The sequence below is a fragment of the Chiroxiphia lanceolata genome, chromosome 3 (genome assembly GCF_009829145.1).
Source record: "Chiroxiphia lanceolata isolate bChiLan1 chromosome 3, bChiLan1.pri, whole genome shotgun sequence".
NCBI lineage: Eukaryota > Metazoa > Chordata > Aves > Passeriformes > Pipridae > Chiroxiphia > Chiroxiphia lanceolata.
This window is the reverse complement of record NC_045639.1, coordinates 83,257,556-83,278,381: the sequence shown is the minus strand read 5'-3', so window position 1 is coordinate 83,278,381 and position 20,826 is coordinate 83,257,556. Positions and strand designations below refer to the sequence as shown.

General features: G+C 35.9%; 1 protein-coding gene across 1 annotated transcript in view; it reads left to right on the top strand.

Moving 5' to 3' along the window:
- BCKDHB (branched chain keto acid dehydrogenase E1 subunit beta) overlaps window positions 1-20,826 on the top strand; it is a 117,408-nt gene that overhangs the window by 7,028 nt on the left and 89,554 nt on the right. Inside the window, 3 exon segments of the mRNA XM_032681735.1 lie at window positions 13,276-13,409; window positions 14,093-14,248; window positions 18,817-18,925. Coding sequence (XP_032537626.1) covers window positions 13,276-13,409; window positions 14,093-14,248; window positions 18,817-18,925 — 399 coding nt within the window.

Here is a 20,826-nt window from a genome sequence, read left to right as displayed (position 1 = left end):
TTAAGGGAATCCAATATTCTGAGGGGTGTGTCTGTCTATCAGTGTTGTCTTAGAGATTAAATAAGTTCTAGGTGGAACGCTTGTTTCATGCAAAGGCTAGTCCTTGTAAAATAAGGAGGAGTTCCAGGTGGAATTGACAAAAAAAGAGCCTCATGGGTCTTACCTGTAAGAGGAAGTTTACATACACTTACTGACTCTTTTTTTCTCCATTCTTCTCCTGCACTTATTATCAACATAATAATAGGTGATACAAGTAATATAATATGAGGTTGTTTTTATATGTTGATGTAAAACATGAAGGAATGAACTTTTTTCTCCTATTCTGGAAGAGAGAAGCTGATTTTTTGTTTGTTTAGTTTCTTTTTCCTTGCAGGTGATCAAAGTCACTAGGTGGCAGTCTATGCCTGTAAGTAGTTATTTTGATACAAATTAATAGTTTCTTTTTAAGCACTTTTATAGAGGTCAAGGTCTAAATATCACCTAAGATTATAGTAGGGAGAATTTAGTATACTAATACTCAGTAGTAGTATTATACAGATGTTTGCAGCTATCCAGAATGTTACTGAAGTCTCTCTGGAGAGACAGAAAAGAGAAAAAATAATTCTTTTAGAATAAATCTGTCATTAAATATAAAAGCTGTATTTTTTTTTCCAGAAGAGCCATCAAACCTGTGCGCAGTGTAATGTGGTAATATAAACACAGCTAGAGGCCTGTACTATTAAGTGAAAGAAGACAAGCTCATTGACTTTGTAAGGAAGTAAATCCAACCTTTTGATCAGATGAATTTTTAACATGCTACCGAGAATTTTGTTTGAAAGTGTTTAATTAAGGAATCATATGTAAAGAAGGCAGAAGGAAGTTTCTTTTCCATGATAACTGTGACTTATGATGCTATGTTTGTTCCTATATATCTTATGTCAAGATCTGAAACACGATTCCAGTTTTCTGGCATCAAACTGAATACTTAGAAATCTTTTTCAGTATAATCCTCCATCCTGAAAATGAGTAGACTTCCTGAAATATTTATGTAGAGTGTTCCTTTCAGATAAGGGAAGGGAAATAAGTATTGTACAGGTTTTTTTTTTTCCTTTGTTCCTTCCCTCTGGTCATGTGCAGTGGAAGGCATATTAATGTTATATTTCTTATCTGCTTTCCCACCGCCCTCTGACAGGTTTTTGGTTGTCACCATTTTGCAGAGGTTACATCCTCTAAACTCTGGAGCATCTTTATTGAAATAAGGAATATGTACTGGTTTATAGTCCTGCTGTGTGGAGATGTGTCCTGTCTTTAAAGCAATGTAATGTTATCTGCCTACTGTGTTTTTATAGCCTAGGTAATGTGTGCAAACATTTTTAAATTTTATTTTCTTAAGGGTAAGTACATTATTATTCCCATCTTTTAGAGGAAATGCTATACAAATGAAATAACTGTACATTTGTCTTTAAGTTCTGCAAATGGATTTGAAACAATGATCTTGGATTGGGAATACATGTGTCCCATTGCTCTATCTGAAGCATGAAATAAAGTTGCAGCACGTAAAGATCAGTATCATCCACATGACAGAAATACAGAGGAGATCAGAGGTAGGAATTAGATGATAGGAGGTAAAGAAATGGGAGGGAAAAACAGAGGATAAGGTAAAAATGGAGAAAGTGGACAGAAGTGAAGACTGAGAAACAAGAAAGACGAAATAGAGATTGACAAGATATGCCACTCAGAAGAATGCCAGGGCAGTTTTTTTTGGGGTAACTCCAAAAAAAAGAGATGTGTTATTCTACTGTAGCCAAAAAATGACGGTCTTAAGATTGTATAAACAGTGGAAGTGAAGTATATATATAATACTTTCCTTGAATGCTCCCTCTGCTGTCCTCCAAACACCTTCAGCTTGAGGGCTTCCTTATCTAAAAGTGCCTCTGTGTAGTCGTTAGCCTCTGTAGCAATTTGTCTTTCATACCGTTTTGGCCTGCACTTGAAGGGAGTCTCTAGTGTGCACTTACTGCCATGTCAAAAGACTGTCCTTAGTGAGGCTAAAGGTCAAGAGCTTTGTGACTATTTCAAAGCTTGATATTCTGAGAATGTGGAATGGGGTCAATCTTTTCTCAGAACCCTGGGAATCCAACAGAAAAAAGGTGGGCTTGACAGGTCTTTCCCTACAGCAGTGCTTTGGAGGAGGCTGATTTTTTTTTGTGTTTATATGTTCACTTTTATAGATGACTTACTGAGATTCTGCTCAATCCCCTATTACACAGCAATCTGCAGTTCTCTTCCATGGAATGTACTTCTATTTGCCATCAAGGGAGTCTAGGTTACTGTAAATTAGATTCTCAGTATTTACAGGCCTGAATAGGTGGTATTTTAAGTTTTTGAGCTATTGAAAATTATTTTTGAACTTAGAGTAGTGTAAATGAGTTTTTTACTTTTCAGGAGGGAAATCTTGAATAATGGTATTTCTATTCACTTACAACTATTTGCAAATGCAGGTAGAATGTGAATACTTTGAATGGGAATTTTTATTTCAAAGATTATCTCAGTTCCTGGAGAGTGGCACTTTGGTGTATCCCATCACAAGTGAGTGCTTGCCCAGGATAGAAGAGACTTGGCCTTAGCACTGTCCCTCAGGAGTTCTGAACTTACTCCACAGATGGTTGACTGAAATACCAAAGCTGATCTTTGTGGAGATACAGCAAAAATGTTTTTCTTGAAATATTTTGGAATTAATTTATCTTTTGCTCACGTGATTCATTTGTCACTGTTTGGGATCCTCTGTGTGATAGCAGAGTGAACAAGAGGAAGATAGGTTTCTTCCTTTCTGAATTAATGTGCTGTCACTGATTATAGAGAGTATTTCACTCATGGCTTTTATTTTTGTTCATTCTGGTTTCTTTTAGGTGTTCTGTTTGGTTTCTGTTATCGCTGTTCTCTCTTTTTGTTTGCCAGTGCACACAGAGATGTACTGCCCACAAGAGCTTATGGTGCCCTCATACAGAGTCAATTAGAACAAAATGCTTTTCATAAGGTTTCTGTGTAACATTGCTGATATGTTCTAGAGTGATGTTTGCTGCCTTTATTAGCAATGCAGTATTGACTGTCAGTTTGTGGCCTGATTTAGTCCCCAAGTCCTTTCTAATCTACTGCTTTGCAGTCACTAATGGTTTTTTTTTCTGGGGGGACACTTGATAAAATGGAACTTGATAGGAACAACTGTGTGTCACTCCTGTACAAAACAAAATCAATCTCAGATTATTTCCTTTCAGGTAATTCTGAGTTACGTACATGGCTAGAGACATTAATACATGCAGACAGTAGTAAATGAGGAATATGCAACTTCAATTTTTTTTCCTCCTTACTCATTTTTTATAGCTAAAATAAATTCCCTCTCGTGGAGCGGAAAGGGTGCAATAAGTACACATGTGTAACTTGAAATTTAAGTATCTTTTTTCCCTAAATATTTTCAAGCATATAGGATTGTTTAATAAATAATCCTTCCTATACTTTATTATTTCGATGCAGCTAGAAGTGTAGATAAAGTTGGTAGGATTTTTTATTTTCAAACCCTATTTAAAAAAAAGGGGGAAATAGGTGGGGAGCAGATTATAAACAGCAATTACTGTCTCTTCAGTCGGTCCAGGATATTTTCTTGCAAATTGGAAAATCACAAAACAAAAAGGAAAATCAAAAGAAGAAATAACACTTGTATTGAATCCCGTGAGAATGGGGGGAATTGAATCAAAAATTTCCCCTGTGGAAAATTTCAAACACATCAAAAAGCAAGTGACTGAACTACATATGAAACCACAGTTATAGTTGTAGCAAGAAAATAGCATCCTTATGTCAGGATGACTTCGCCACATTAGCAATCAGCTGGATGCTTTAAAAATGATTTTATTTATCACTTTCATATTTGTTTTGTTTTCCTTTCCTTTCTGCCTGCCTTGCAGAATTTGGTCTCTGAAGAACAGGGTATGTTTTGGGACAGATCAGCTGGCAAAAGCTGTTTTTAACCTTCAATGGTGGAGATTCTCTGGCTTTCCTGCACACATGGTGCCAGTGCAGGATTATTCTTATGGTTCGAAGCTTTTCCTTATTGATCAGTTTTCTCTGAGCTCTGGCTGCTGCAGCTGGAGGATATAAGCCATCCAAAACTGGATACTTTACTCTGTGTCTTCCTAAAACCTGGTTGCTTACAGCTCTCTGTTGTGACATTTCATGATGATGCTAGTTTGTCTTGCAGCAATAATGTTTATTTACAATATCTGATCCACTGTAATCCCTGGTTGTTATTATGTAGACTTGTGTCTAAGGTGTAAACATCTGTGTGAGTTTTCAGGGAACACTTCATTCTCAGTAAATGAACCATTTGTTTATAGTCCAGTAAAATAATTCAGGAGTTTTTGTTTATTTGGCCAGGAGATGGCTGTGCTTAGCCATGCCCAAGGGACACCAGCCTTTCTAAAATAGTGGTAGTCATTCTTTGAAGATAAGTATTTACATTAGCATGATATTATTTTATGAGCTTGAGCTGTAGAAAACTCCTGAAGGCAAGTTCTCTGCTTTAAGTGAAAAGCCTATGAGGGTAAACATGGGTTTGAAGATAAGAGTTGTCCCTAGGTTGTTACAGTATTTGGTGAAGCTTCTTGGTTAAAGTTTGGATATACTTGCAAAAATTGCTTAATGTACTGTTGGCTTTTAGTAGCTTGAGATAATGGGAGCATCTTCTGAAGCTGAGCTAGTAGAAGTATATAAAATTTATGGTTTTTTTTGAGAAAATTCTGATAGTTTGCCTCCAAAATCCATTCAATACTTTAAAATGTTTATATTGTAAATATTTTTTGCAAGTGATTTCAGGAAATTGTTTATTATCTAGACTTCATGGCATGCTAGTGGTGAGAGAGCAGAGATCTGTCAGTGGAGATTTTAGGTTGTTCTGGTTGTTCTTGTGTTGCCAAACAGGAACAGTGCAAAGGCAAGAAGTACAAGAACACAATTTGGATGGGCTGTAATGCAGTATATTACGGTACTATGCTCTGCCTCCCAGAAACTACTAGTTATTGAGCATTAATTCAACTGGTGGGAAGACACTCTGGGGTTTTATGTGGGGTTTTTTAATCAATAATTATGGGGTCTTTTACTTTTTTTAGAACATAATATGCTATTATAGGGAGGAGGAAAAACTCAGCCTAAAGTAGCATGGGTGTTAGGGGTTTATTATATAAACAGGAAGATAGAAAATGTTATGTTGATGCTTCAGAAGCAGACTGCAAGCTTCTTGGAGAAGCACAGTGCTTCTTTCATGTAGGTGCTGGTCCTTCCTACCACACTGCATGTGGTAGAAGAAAGTACTTCTGAATTTTTGACGTGGTGGACTTAAGCTGAGAGTGGAACATTTTTTTCGGAGTTAAAAATGTTGTATAGATTGAGTAAAACCCAAGTAGTCTGGGGTTTGGTTATCCTTGTTTCTTTGTGGATGGATTTAAGTGGAGAATTCTGCAGCTTACTTGCCTGGTTCTTCCAGAGCAGTTTGGCAAGACCTGGATTTTGTTCTGATTTATATAAATGCCTTTGAACAGTAACATCTGGAGAATGTGTTCCAGTCTCATTACACAATAGTACATTTTGTTCATTTTCATGTTAAATAGCCAATTCTTTTTTTAAGATTTACAGTTAGAAAAAAAGGAAAAGTTATTTGAGAACTTGCTAAAATGTAATATGTCTCTTTACACTGTTTGTATCTGTGGGATAATGATATAAATCAGTCTGTGTCAGAGCTAAATAACTTTTATTTTAGTTTTGTTTTTATTTTTTTTTAATTGTTCTGATAGTGTGCCTGGTGTGAAAGCAGTATTTTATTTGTTTGGGACTTACTAATATTTCTTAAGTTTCTTTTTATATGTTGTAGACCTGTTTGAGGGAAAGATAAAGAATATACTTTTTAATGTAGAACTTCATACTCAGTGCAGAGCTTAAGAAAGCTGTTCTAACACATTTTTAAGATATTTCAAGATACATTGCTGGGCAAAAAAAGTATGTGCTGCTGAGCTTCATAAAAATGGAATTTTCCACTTTAGAAAATACTTGCAGTGAAACATAGAAAAATAATATTTTAATAATATTGTATCAACGAGTTTAAAACTTTATGTGTTAAAGACATAAGATGGAATTGATGAGCATAACTAGTCTTTGTAGTCTTTCCTGCACACATGGTGCCAGTGCAGGATTATTCTTATGGTTCGAAGCTTTTCCTTATTGATCAGTTATCTCTCTGTAATAATACCAGGTCTGCAAGGACATTTTATGTACCTTGTTTTAGATGTCTGTCTTTATGCCTTTCCTATTCCTTAGGTAGAGTTAAATGATTGGTTAGTCCTGTGGTCACCCACATACAAATGGACATCACTTTGAACAGCAGGGTAATCTTAATTTAGCTTGATTCAGAGCCATCTAACTTGATTCAGAGCTGTCTTCTGGTGACCAGGCTGACATGTCATGCTAGTCATTATTTTAAAAGATCTCCTTTCTTTTTAATTTGTAGAAACATTAAATCTTCAAAACCTGGTAAGGAGTTTTCACACTACCTGGAAACACCAAGTATAGATCAATTTATTGATTTTTCTCATGCTCATGCTTTGCATGATAAAGGGACAGGAGTGGTTGCAAGTGAGATTTATGAGATGGTTTTTGTTACTGCAGGTTACTGGTCATTCAGCCCTTTGCTCCTGAGTACTTCTTGAGCAGCATGAAATCCTTGCTCATGTGTTGGGAATAGTTGCTTTACAATTCCAGGTAGATCCAGCATGCTTTCTCATTTACTATAAAGTACTTCTACACTGCTGATACTGAGGAATGTGAGAGAGCATAACGTGTATTTGACAGTTTTGCTTATTCCCTTATTTGTCATCCAGATGGTGTACCCAGCTTATTACAGCAGAATTTTCATTAACATGTTGTAATACTTAGCTTTGGTAACTGTTCTGTGTTTCCTGTTGGATCTCTTTGTCATGTGATGTTGCAGATAGTGTGAAAATGCATGGAGCTGACCTAAGCCTCTTAAATTAAGCTGATATATTGTCCTTTGGTTATACCCACTATAAGTGTTTGGTAGATGTCAATTTTAGAGCGTATTTTTGCAAGTAAGCATTCTGTCATCTGGTAGAGCTTCTCATGTCACACTTAATAGTCAGTTATGCTTTTCTGCAAGTGTGCTTCTCACACAGCAAATTTTTTTTGTGGCTGAGCAAGGAATGTTATTAGTCACAGCTGGAGGAACACTCCAATCCCTTGTATAATTAGGCATCACACTTTTTTTATTTAGAATACAACTGGGTATGTGAGCCAGATGATGATGAGGAATTCAGTGTGATGTGGGCAACCTGCATGAATGTTTGAACTAGCAGTTCTAGCTCAGAGCATTCTCAAAAAGTCATAGTCTTACTCAAGACAATGCATTTTTCTTCCAAGAACTCATTAGATCACAACTACACTTTCATCTCCTCTCCCCCAGGATTCCCTTAGGAGAAAAGTAAAAAGAAATTCTGGTGAGCAAATCTGCCACTTGGATGTGAGCTGCTTATTGAATGTTTTTCCAACAGTGTGGAGCTGAATCAGTACTATTTTATCAGCCATGGAGTTGGCTGAGCTGTGCCAGAGGCATGGCTGGGTCCTTGAAGCCTGCTGTGAATGTCTGGGCACACAAATGTTCTCGGCTCTTGTAGGATACAGATTTGGGATAAGAAAAGGAGAGGAATATAACTCAATTCTGTAAATTGTATTATTCTATGTGCAATAGATAAAAGTCATCTTAAGAAGTTGTAAGCTACTTGCATATGAAATCTTTTTCATTTCATATAGTTACTTTTCATCTGTTAGGTGGATGAAATAATGTATTTTAACATGGACAGCTCTGGAAAAAGCAGCTATTTGATGGCATGGCATGTTAGTGTGCAGGAATTCAAGACTGAGAGGTGAACCATCTCTGTGTCTGTGAAACTGAAGGCCTGCTTTTGAGAAGTAGGTTTGAAATTTCTATATTCAGCTGTAAAGCTAATGTGCTTTTACTGATATCCCCTATAGAGGAATAGGGCCCATTGCACACCTTTTTTTTTAAAGCTTGAGAACTGTGACTAGGATGTCAGTAAACCAAAATGATTAAAATTAATCAGAAATTACTAGAGCTCTTTTGTGTTCACCCAGGAGCTCTAAAAGAGCTGTGTATAAATTTACTTAACTACTTGCTGTTATGCCTGTCCTCTCACATAGTATCAGAGAAATGGAAGATAACAAGTGTCACCAGTTATAAAATGAGGCTTGAAATGGATGGTAGGACCAAGAAAGTTTGACTGCTGGATAGACTGTCTTAATTATGTTACGAAATACAGTTAATAGACTTATGTAGATGTATATCTGTGAAAAATCCTAGATATTCTAGGGTTACAAAAGGTCTTCAAAGGCAGGACTGATTTGAAATCAGTCACTTCTATTTACACTTTCTACAGGAATTCCCTGGTGAATGGCAAAGAAGCTAATCTGCTAATCTTTTCTTTCCAGTTATTTCTGAATGTGCAGCCCCTACTGCTGCATTTGATGTCAAAATTAGCTTCTTACACTCTTCTATTTGACTTCTAGTGGATGTTTTAAATGGAAGTCGATGGGATCATGGGGAAGAATAAAATTCTCTCCAGGTATACTGTTAATAGTACTCCGTACTGACATCTTTTAAGATGCCTTTTTTTTAACACCAGTATCTTAAAAACAAAACACAATTCTCCTTTGACTAACTTGCCATCAGTACTCCTTAAACCAGTCAAATGGTCCAGACTCTTGCAGAATGATATGAAATTACTCAGAGCCGGGGCATTGGGTGATGTGTTAGCTTTTTAGGAGATTTGATATTGTTTGACCATCTCATTTTTGAAGTTACATTAAGATAGGAACATGACTCATTACAGATACTGAAATCTGAAATACTTTTTTCCTGGTGTCTTGGAACAAATAAAGATGAAGCAGGCCAAAACATTAATGCACAATAATCTACTACTTATGTCTGTAAACATGCTCTGTTAGGTTGCTATGAAACTCTTTATTCTTGGCAGACAAGAAGATGTCTTTGAGAGTGCCTTAAAGCTGTTGTCTCTTAGACAGAGGGTCAGTGGTAACTTGAACATTTGTGGGATAGTCTTTGTTCTGAAAATCACAAAAATCAATCTTTTTTTATTTAAGTAAAAATAGATCTGGGCAGGATGAAGTAGTTGTTTGAAAATTGAATCAGGTATTGCTTTTTTTCCTTAGTGTAGTAATTTCAGATTTTCCGTATTAGAGAACACTTCTAGAGTGTTTATTCACTTCCTTAACTTCCAGGATCATTCCTTCCTTCCAGGATCATCAAGTCCAACCCTTGATCCACTGCTGCCGTGGTTACTAGACCATGGCACCTAAGTGCCACATCCGGTCTCATCTTAAAAACCTCCAGGGATGGTGAATCCAGCACTTCCCTGGGCAGCCCATTCCAATGCCTGCTTACTCTCTCTGTAAAGAATTTCTTTCTAATATCCAACCTAAACCTCCACTGGCACAGCTTAAGTCTATGCTCTCTTGTCTTACTGATAGTTGCCTGGGAGAAGAGGCCAACCCCCACCTGGCTACAACCTCCTTTCAGGGGGTTGTAGAGAGTGATGAGGTCTCCCCTGAGCCTTCTCTTCTCCAGGCTGAACAGCCCCAGCTCCCTCAGCCTCTCCTCACAGGACTTGTGCTCAAGTCCCTTCACCAGCCTTGTTGCTCTTCTCTGGACCTGCTCCAGCACCTCAATATCCTTCCTGAAGAATCATCCTCTTTTTCTTTTTTCACATAGCCCTGTTTGCCATATTGCTTCCTTCACTACTTGGCAAATGGCACTGACCTGTTCAGGTGGCTGAAACCAGGGATGTCTATAGAGCTAGACAGGTTAATTGAAATGGACACCAGCATAATGTCTTTCTTCAGAGGCTGATGCACCTGGCTCAGATAATGTAGAGGTGCTACTTTACCTGGAATGACAAGAGCTTGTGGAGTTTGTGCTAGCTTGTTTTGAGCTGTGTAGCTGACACAAATCATAGGAGAAGAGTACATTTTAGGAAATGTTTCTTCATTGGTAAGGAAATGAAATATGGAAAGACAACATATCTCTGGGTTATTTGTCTGCTTCAGTCATATTTCAGCTGAAATCTGACTCAGCTGGTTTGCAAAAGATGATGTAAATGGCTGTTTATCAAAGTCACTTCCTTTTCACATTTTAAAAAAATGTGAAAAATAAAAAACCGTGAAATAAAGTAGATAAAAATACATAGGCTTAATGCATTTAAATGTTAAGAGTTGAAATATTTTGTGTTAGTTTTTAGTAATGATTTTCGTACTACATCAATAAAAGTAGGAAGTTAAAGCTATACCATACAGTTTTTAATATTCAGGTAAATAAATTGAATTTGTTTTGTCCTAATGATATGTATATCTTTTTGTCTTAAAAGGCTAGATTTTATAAAGAAAACCTTACCCCTTGAAACTCTACCCAAGCTTGTTTTCCCATCTAATGAACAGTAAAGTGCTTTAGGATTTACTTTTAAGGGATCGGTATTATTGTTTTAAGGGAACAGTCAAAACCATTCCTGAGTAATAAATCTCATTAATTGAATTCCCTCGCTCAATCTTTACTGTTTTAAACCTTGGTACTTCAGAATTGTGCCTTTAGTCCTGAAAAGTCCAAATTAGGTGCTTCAAGCTGATCACATTACAGCTGTCATGTTACATTTCACTTTTGCTTCATTGATTTTCACTTAATTTATTTCATCATACTCCATTGATGGCAGCATGTTGCCTCTAATTTAATATCTCAATGGTATTTCAGCAGTTTTAATAGGATGTATTTTATATTTTGAGTTATAGAGTGACATACTAGTGTGGTAGAGCTAACATACTTTTAAATTGTTCACCTACCCCAAATTGATATTAAAGAACTACCTTTCAAGTGTGTGGCAATTATTATTTAAAAGCTCATTTTACAGGATTGTTCAAATACATTTCATTTTTTGTGTGATGATATAAAATTATTTGTGAAACCTGTGCATTAGGCTATTTTGGTGTACTCTGAAAAAGTCTGTTAATAAAGAATATGGTTAGGTAAGCTATAAGTCTTGTATCAAAATATCCTGTAAACAAGTGAAGTGAAATATATTGATCTACCAGTGGACTTTTAAGAAGTAGGAAAGAAAATTACCAACATTACCATATGTCTTCATAAAGTTAATAAATTTTTAAAATGAGATCTGTTTTAAATTAAAATTTTATATGCATCATTGAAAGAGAAGGGAAACAAGATGTCTTATTCATGGTGCACTAGATAAATAAAAAGGAAGGAAGATGTTTGCTAAGTGTTGGTAGTGTTACAGATGGATATGAGTACAGGGACAGCTCTTGTGGTTGTATCTAAAGCAGGGCTTCCACACTATCACAATTGGCAATAAGACCTGGGGCAACTACATGTTTGCATAGGGAATTAGTTCATGTTCCTCTTTCTTTGACCATGATGCCTGTCAGGGGAGAGTGCACCAGAGGATGCTATAGAGGAATGGAGATAGTTGTACTATCTCAGAAATGTGAACAATTTACACAGTATTCAGTCTCTTTAGGTGAAAAAATAATCTTTCATTCTTTGTTTCCACTGTCTTGTATGAAAAATTGTGGAGTGTCCTGCAATTGTGGTAGCTCTTTGTAGTTGGTGTTGGCTTGTATAGCCTCACTGACACCACCAACATTGAAGTATCATTCGATGGCATGTTTTTTTTTTACTTACTTTAAATGAATAGTGTCTTAATCTTGTTCCTAGTGGAGGGGGAAAAAAAAAGGAAAGCAGAGGAGAGAGCCAAAAATTTATATATATATAAAATATGTCCCCCCCAATAAACAAACAAAACCCCCAAAACAAATCAGCCGTTGAAGTGGAAAACTGAAAACACCAGGTAAAGCACAAAGACAGGGTACAAGGAGTGACAATGCTGTGCAGGGTGCTGTGTGAAGATGAAAGATATGTACTTTAAAGATCTGTAAAATTTGCCTCCCTTTCGTATATGGTAAATACAGCCTTGGGCAATGGTTTGTTTCTCCCTAATCATCCATTTCTGAAAACTTACGTTAGCTTTCCTTTTTCTAATTTAACTTACAGCTATTGAAATTAGGAGTCTTCATAGTAACAACTTTCTGACTTTTTGGTTTAGTCTATTTTTTTTGGTTAGTTATTTCCTGGTTAGTTATTGTTTAATTTATTTCATAGCCACTGGTGTGCACATTTTTTTCCATCCAGTTTGAAGTCTTGGCATTTTGATGCACGATGGACTCTTATATAGTCTATTTCCCAACGTTCTAAAGGGAAGATTTAATAGCATACGGAGATTCTTCTGTTGTACTCCCTTGGCAGAAAAGTACTGCTGGCAAATATTGTAAACATGTCTTAGAGGATATTGTAGTGTTTCATCTCTCTCCCACTCCTTTTTTATGATTTCATGAACTGAACAATTTTGTCTTTAACCATCTATTAGATTTATGCATATTTGGGATCTGAAATTACTGTAGCACAGAAATATGTCAGGCCTAATATAACCTTTTGCACTTCCACACAGAAGATACAAAATCAAATATTTTAGGTTTGCAACATTTTTTTTCTCTTGCCTTGGAGACAAGGCAAATTCTTTAAATGTGGCTTTACCTTGTGAGAGAAGACTGATAAGAATGGGCACTGCTGATGGGGTGTGTGGCAAGAGGCAGTATGCTTTCATACAGACTTGTAGAACTGTGTGCCTTTGGGTAGGGGCAGTTATTTTTGACTACCTGGAAAAAAATGGAAGAAACAACACTTATCTTTATTGTAAGCTTTTAAAAATGCTTATAAGTATTCTGTGCTCCCAGGTAACCATTGAAGGCTCTGCATGCTTAACTGTATATATATCAGAAAAAATTATTTTCCTTGAAGTGTTAGGAACACTGTAAGTTACAGAAATTGTTCTTATCTTTCATTTAGTTTCTCCTTCTCTTCCTCTGAGTTGTTACAAGTTAGATTGAAAGTATCTGTACCTGCAATGGATGGTTATTGTTTCTATACCTAAAAAAAGCACATCTAAAGCACAGTATGTTTAATTGCATGTGACTTGTTTATAAGTCAAATATTTCTGGGACAATATTTTCCACTTAGTACTAGTGTATTAAAAGAATTGTGTGTTGGAGTCTTTTTGTCTTTTTTTTTTTTTTTTAAATACATAGGTAAAGATAGAGTTTTCAACACCCCTTTGTGTGAACAAGGAATCGTTGGCTTTGGTATTGGAATTGCTGTTGCAGGTGCTACAGCCATTGCAGAAATTCAGTTTGCAGATTACATTTTTCCAGCTTTTGATCAGGTTAGTATAAATAAATTTGAAAGAGGTTAAAAGAAATCTTATGACTGTTTAAATTATTCTTCTGTTAGCATTAGTACTTGGTTTGAATATGTAATTTTTGCAAATATATCCACAGTTGCATTACTAATGTTTATGCATGCTTTAAGTAAACAGGAGTAAACTGCAAACAGTATCGGTACTGTACTGTAAACTGTACCAAGACCAGTTTGAAGGCTTAATAAGTAATGGAAATTAAAGATGTTGTTTGAAGCAGATGCCTCTCTGTTTGTTCTAATTTTTGGTTTTGTGACTGTGTTGGCTTCAACAACCTTAAATTCATCAGCTGTGTCTTCCCAACACAATTTCTCATTTCTGCATTCAGCTGCAGCTGGCCATGTATCCACAGGACAAACTACAGATTTGAACTGGGGTGACTGACAGTATGCAATGAGGAAACAACTGGGTTATAAGGCTACCCCCGAGGCTTAGGCATCTAACTTGAATGCAGTAAATTATTGTTTCATTTGCCTTGAAAATTTTTTGTCTTTGCACTGGCTTACAGTATTTCTTTGCTTCTAATTTGGTCCTCTGAATCCCATGCGTGGTGCAGATGATGTAGTTACATCCCATGTATTGAAGTGACTTAATGATGCATAACTAAAGGTATTGGACTGAATGTTACTTTTGTATATAAATCTTCCCAGATTGTTAATGAAGCAGCAAAATATCGTTACCGCTCTGGAGATCTGTTTAACTGTGGAAACCTCACCATCAGAGCACCCTGGGGCTGTGTGGGTCATGGTGCACTATATCACTCTCAAAGTCCAGAAGCCTTTTTTGCTCACTGTCCAGGAATAAAGGTACAGTAACTCTTATTTTATGAAGATGAATTTTATTTGTTTGTTTTGTAATGGACTGGACTAACAATGAGTCTGGATGCAGGCAGGGGAAGAAAAGTTGTCAGCAAAATATCTGAATATGTTAATTAAAAACTATTAGAAGTTTTCAGTTTATAAAACTTAAACTGTGTTAAGTGTTTGAGAAGTTTTAGCCATTATTGAAGCAATCTTAAGTAGACATAGTATTTTTTACTTGTGTGCTTTTTGCACTAAAAACATACATTTTACACTGTTGTGTGTCCAGTATCGTACAGAACCTAAAAACTTTCATAAATAATACTTTATTTTTTTTTCCTTTCTGTATCTGTCTGAAGTGCATTATTGAATTAATTTATATAAATGACAGTGCCAGGCAGTGGGCACAAACTGAAACACAAGAGGTTCTATCTGAACATGAGGAAGCACTTGGCACGACTTACCCAGAGAGACTGAGGAGTCTCCATTCTTGGAGGCACTCAGAAGTTGTCTGCACATGGTTCTAGGCAACTGGCTCTGGATGGCTCTGCTTGAGCAAGGGTGTTGAACCAAATAATCTCTGGAAGTCCCTGCCAACCTCAACTGCTTGGTGATTCTCTGAGTGATAACTTTAGGCAAGCTTTCCACATGAGGTGGTGGCATCCCTAGAAACTAAGTTTGCTAATGATTAGAGAAGAGGAAGCTGCAGGATCTAGTCATCTCAGATTAAGAGAGCACTTTTTGCCAGCTCTCCATTTTTTTCTGAGTAAACTTTTGTCTATAAACTTGTACTTCTGGGTTAGCTGGCATCCAGACCATTGAGCAATGACTCATAGCTGATTAATGTGGAAGACTTAAGCAGAACTGGTATTTGCATGCTAAAGACACATGTTCACTGTTTATCTGTTGTTTAAACTGTTGTCCATGTATGATTTTGGTATTCTAAATCTTCAGATATAACTCATCTACAGGGAGACCATAGCCATTTCTCCTTCTTGTTTGTCTTTACTTAAATACAATCCCTTGTATTATTCACATTTTATTTCATGATATTTGAGGAATGAGGATACATTTTTGTCTCTGGGTGTTCTTTATGATATTTGAGGTGTTCCTATTCTGAACTTGAAAGTGTTTCCTGATACAGACAAAAGCAATCTCCAAAATCTTTTGCGAGGTAATTGAATCAAATGGTTTCTTGATCTTGTTTATAAACTAAAGTAGTTTCTTAGCATATGAAAGCACAAGATAACTTACATGATTAAAATACTGATGCCAGGTCTATATAACTTTTGCTGATCTTGTTGGTCAATCTCAAATTTTTATATACTGAACCAAGTGCTGAAGTTTAGTGGTCCACTCAGGTGATTAAAGCTCTTTCTAATTCTGGTACTACCTAGACTGGTGCATAGTCTTCTCAATAAGTTAGTAAGTCAGAATTTTATTTAGTCATACTGCGTAATATAAGTTCTTTGCTCCCACCTCTGATATTTCTTCTTGTTGGTTTTTCACTTCCTTTCACTTTTCCTTGGGTAAAGTGCTAAAATAGATTGCTACCACTAAGAGCTGTCATCTCAGTTGAAGATAAAGGGCACATTAATTGGGTGGAACTGATGGAACAAAATACTAGTTTCTGGTGCACAGAGAAGTATTTTAGACTCCATCTTTTGAATATTGTTGCTTTGTGAAAACAGTGCTGTCCCTTTATTATTTTTTGCAAAGGTGTTTGTTAATGCAGTTATAATATTTCAAGATTGCAGATATTTTCGAATGAACCCAAACCTGACCTTTAACACGGGAATCAAGAAGTGCACGTGAACTTGTGGTTCAGATGCATTCTCAAATGTCCTGCGTTTACGCGTATTTTCTCCATTATTACAGAAGGAAAGGCGATGTCTTACAAGCTGAGAAGGGTAGGGTTTGACCTTTGGGAGAGTAGTCTTCATAACCATCCTCTTACTAAACTCTGTGGAAGGTTTTTGCCCTTCTATTTTGTGTTTTTCTTAAGTGGCAGGTGAGATTTGGATTTCCCAAGCCAACGGGAGTTTGTACAACTTTGGCTATTCAGGGGAAGAACTGCAGTCATTGGTACTTAGCGCAAGTCTTATTGAGGTGACAGGACACTACTGAATGGTTGTATCTTTGGTCTGCTGTTGTGAGGATGTACTTCTTAATGGATGGAAGACGTTAATATTGATTCTCTGCATTCCATTGTAAGAATATTTGCTATCGTGGCTAGAAGCTTTCTTTTCATTTCCAGCCTAAATTTGTTCCTGACTAACTTATAAGTTTAATGTATCACTTCTTCACCTTCTGTTTCATGCACTAAAACAGTTGTATTCTCTTTAGTCTTCCTTTTGTTAGACTAAACAAATCAAACTACCGAAGTAATGTTAACAATTTCTGGAGCTCTTTTGACATCTGTTTAATTAAATTTTTTTTTCAAAGGGTTGATATAGTCATAAAGTGTTCTAGTTAAGTTTCTAGCAGTGATTTTTGCAATAGCAAGAAAAGCTCCTTGGCTATGTTATTATGTACTGCATAGTGTCCTAGTTATCGTTTGAGCAGATAATAAATTCAGATCTGAATTTCTGCTGCTGAGTTCTAAATTTGATGCCGTGGAATGTTGGTGCTAAAAAAATAACTCTGGAGCAGTTAATTAGGGGTGAGATAAGGAAAGGGTTTAATGTGCCAAGGCAATAGATGTTACACGACGCGCGCGCCCCTGTGCCCGAGATGTTACATTTTATAATACCATCTATCCAATCCCAAATGTGGCCTTTGCTCCGATCCGCCCCGGGTCCACCCCCGAGAAATGGGTCTGGGGTGTATTTTGGGACCACCTCTTCATCAATCTTCATCTTCTTCGGGGCACAGAGTGCACACAGTCACCTAATTCTTGACTCCGTTTTGTTATTCAGGCCCTGATATGACTGTTCTCCAAACAGTCTAGGCCTTGCCTTGACAAGAGACTAAACATTTCTACTGGATTCGGGGGTAGGAGTGATATAGGGTACGTGGAATGGGGTAAGAGGGTTAAGGAATGTGTAAACTAAGGGTGCTACAGGGTAGAGGGAGTGAGGGTTGCTGCTTTTAAAATCTACTTCTACCACTTTATAAAACTTCTAAGGCTTATAAAAATTAGAAAAATAAAAAACTATTAGGGGCTTAAGGCATCAATTTATAACAAAAATGTGGTCGTTAAACGTGACTTTTCAGTATGTATTTTTCCATTTGCTATTGTCAGTTTGCTATGGGTCTTTTTGGTATCATCCTCTGTAGTGGTAGTGACTCCCAGCTTTGGAATAGTTTTCACTACTATGTTCTGACTTAACATCATTAGTGAATAAGGTAAATAAATTCTGTTCTAAAAATGATCCCTAATGAGCTGTACTAGTAACATCCATGGGTAATTTCCCATGTGTCTGTTACCACATGCTTTGGTGAAATATGGTAGACTGCTTCTCCCTTGTTTAGAAAAATCACTTATCAAGTTAATTTGATGTAATAGCAGATTTAGGTTGTGTTTTGACTCCTTTCTATTACTTTAATATAAATAAATGTTATTACTCTCAAAACATATTTGAAACCTTGGAAACTCCTGTAGGCAGTAAGTTAACATGACTCTAGTAAACATGGATTACTTTTTTTTTTTTAACAAGTGCTACAACTAATGTTTTCAGTCAGAGGGGGCCACTTCTGACTCCACAGCTATAAAAATGTAGACTTCATGCAGCATGTGCCAGCTCTTTGAAGTCTCTGGGATGTAAATTAGTTGGTTCTTCTGATTTGAGGGAATTGAGCTCTTGAGTTCTACTTTCATTTAAACTGTGATAATTTGCTAATTTTCTCTTCATAACTAACATTCTCTTAGATCATCCAAAATTAACTCTTCTGTTGGCAAATATGTTATACTTTTTTCTTCCAAGTATTCAGATTACATTTGGAGGCTTTGCTTAGTTTTCTGTACTTGATATTTAAGGTATGTATCAGTGTTTGTTCATTTCCAAAACGAACACATTTCAGGCTTCCAACACAAAAAAAGAAAGTCAACTTTAAATAGCTGTTTCCTTTTTCAGTCTTCAAAACTTACTGGACTAAGTCTGAAAACCTTCTAGGTCTGTTCTGATGAATCTTTACCCAAGCAACCGAGGATCACTCAGCTGAATTTTTTTAAACATCTACATTAATTTTACTAAGTTTATATATATGTGAATATATATATATGAAGTATTATATATATTTTATATATATTTTAATCTGACTGACTTTCTTCCGTTCCTTTTACTGCAAATGTTGCTGTTAAGATGTTAGTTCTACCTTATCTGAGAGGAGTCTCTTAGTGTTTAAATCAAGGTATAGAGGGGAGCTTTTAAAGCCTCATCAATGAACAAAATAAAATTGAAAATTTAGAATGTGTGTTAGCATCAGTGCTGCATTACTAATTCAGTTTGTAAGAACTGCTCAATCTGTACATAGATTCATTTAAAGCAAATAATTGCTTAGTTTTAAGTAGTATTGAGGAAGTTTCTAGCAGAATTTCAATATAAATAAATTATATAAAAATGTTTTTACAGGTTGTTATTCCAAGGAGTCCTCTTCAGGCCAAAGGATTGCTGCTGTCATGCATAGAGGACAAAAATCCATGCATATTTTTTGAACCTAAAATACTTTACAGAGCTGCAGGTAAAGTTTTGTGGTTTTTTTTTTTTTTACACATATATGTTGATAGTCACTGCTAAAACAATATTTCAGCAGAAGTCTTAACTTGTTTGGTTTCTAGCTGTGTTGGGCCTTGGGTTTTTAGAGGAATTGTGAAAATTGGATGAGATGTCTGAATCTGACTGCAAGGATAAATGAACATTTACAGTCTGATTAATGCTCAATTAAGTTTGGAAGTGGAATGCTTTATACAGTCTTGGGTTAAAAAAAAGAGGAAATAGAACTAAGTGGCATTATTCCTTATCAAATTGCAGTATAAATTTGACAGAAATTTAAGTGCTTTCTTGTGATAACTCTGGATACTAAAATAAGTTTCCAGATCAAAGTTTGTTTCCAAAAGAACTGAACCCCACCATCACCATTTTCGCAAAGTGTAGAATTTCTTTGAAATGTGTAATTTCTAAAAATCTTGAAAATCTTCCCACATAGATTTTAATCTTATTTGAAAGGAAATGAGATTGCCATTACTTTTTTCATTTGTTTTAGTCACAGTGAACTTTTTGGTTCAAAGAAGCTTTCACGACTGTCTTATGTGTAATTTATTGGAACATAGTAAATTGATGATGGTGTTCAAGTTGGTTCTAAAAGTTAGCTGGTACTTCTTTAGATCAGAGAAATCGGACTGAGAACGGAAGATGGATGAAAAATTTTGCATGTGGAGATAGAAAGAGTAATTGGGTGAGCAATTGAGAAAATGGAACTCAAACCATCACTTAACTTTAGTGTTTCTGTGTCCTATAACTTTATGTGCAAACTATACTGGGATCCATCAATCTCATTTATAAGTTGACTCTGTGTGGCCTGAAGTTGAATGAAGGACAAAGTGTTTGTATTTTTCTTTTAGCAGCACTTTTCCATCAGTACATTCATTTTGTTAGTAAATTTATCCTCTTCCTAGAGAAGAGAGAAAAAGGATAACAAAGGAGAGATTTAGAAAGCAGACATCAAAGCTACAAAAAAATAGCAATATAGCTTGGGAACAAATAGGATATTTACTGGTGAAACTGCTTATTTGCTTTATATTTTAAAAAAAAGACTCAGAAATCTGATTAGCAATGTAAATTTAAAAGTGCAGCTATTTTTAGTGTGGTGGGGTGTTATGCACTCAAAGGGTGTTGCATTCCTTAAGTTCAGTGTGTTTTGAGAGCTTACTAAAATTTAGCAAAAAGATTTCCGCCCATTCAATTTAGAGTATTTAGTTTGAAAAATGAGCTTGAGTCTGAGTTCTGTTAAGCAAAGAAAAAAAATGAAGTGTCTTTAAAACAACCCTTTATTTCTTCCCTTTCCACCAGTATTTACAAGTCACAAATACAGACTGTAGAGTTAATAAAATACTTGCTTTCATACTGGCATGAATGGCTGCACATCAATATCACACAGCTTTTGAGAATAGAGGGAGGTTTTTTTGTTTGAGGAAATAACTTGTAAAGCAATTGCTGGCTCATCTAGTGAACATAAATCAGTCTTGTGATTGAAATCTTGAGTAAAGAATGTGGTGAAATACTGGTTAATGTGATTTATGTGCTGGTCAATAACCACCTGCAGTGTTGTTGTTGTGGTAGTTTTCTGAAAGACTGTGATTTCCTCCTAGATTCTGGTGGCCTGATTTTCAGAGACATTACTTATGTATTTTTTGTCTTAAAATTTCTAAGAACATCAGTTTAGCTATGTAGGCTGAAATTTATAGTACATTTGTGTCAACATGTGACAGGGATGATTTTAAGAGGTAACTTCTTTTGTATACACGGACATTTTATTGTTTCTACAATGTAAATTATGAACATTTTATTATGTGAAATGGTTTTTATGTTCCTTTTATTTTCATTGTGAACCTCTCCCTTGGTTTCATTAGTTCATCATCCCAA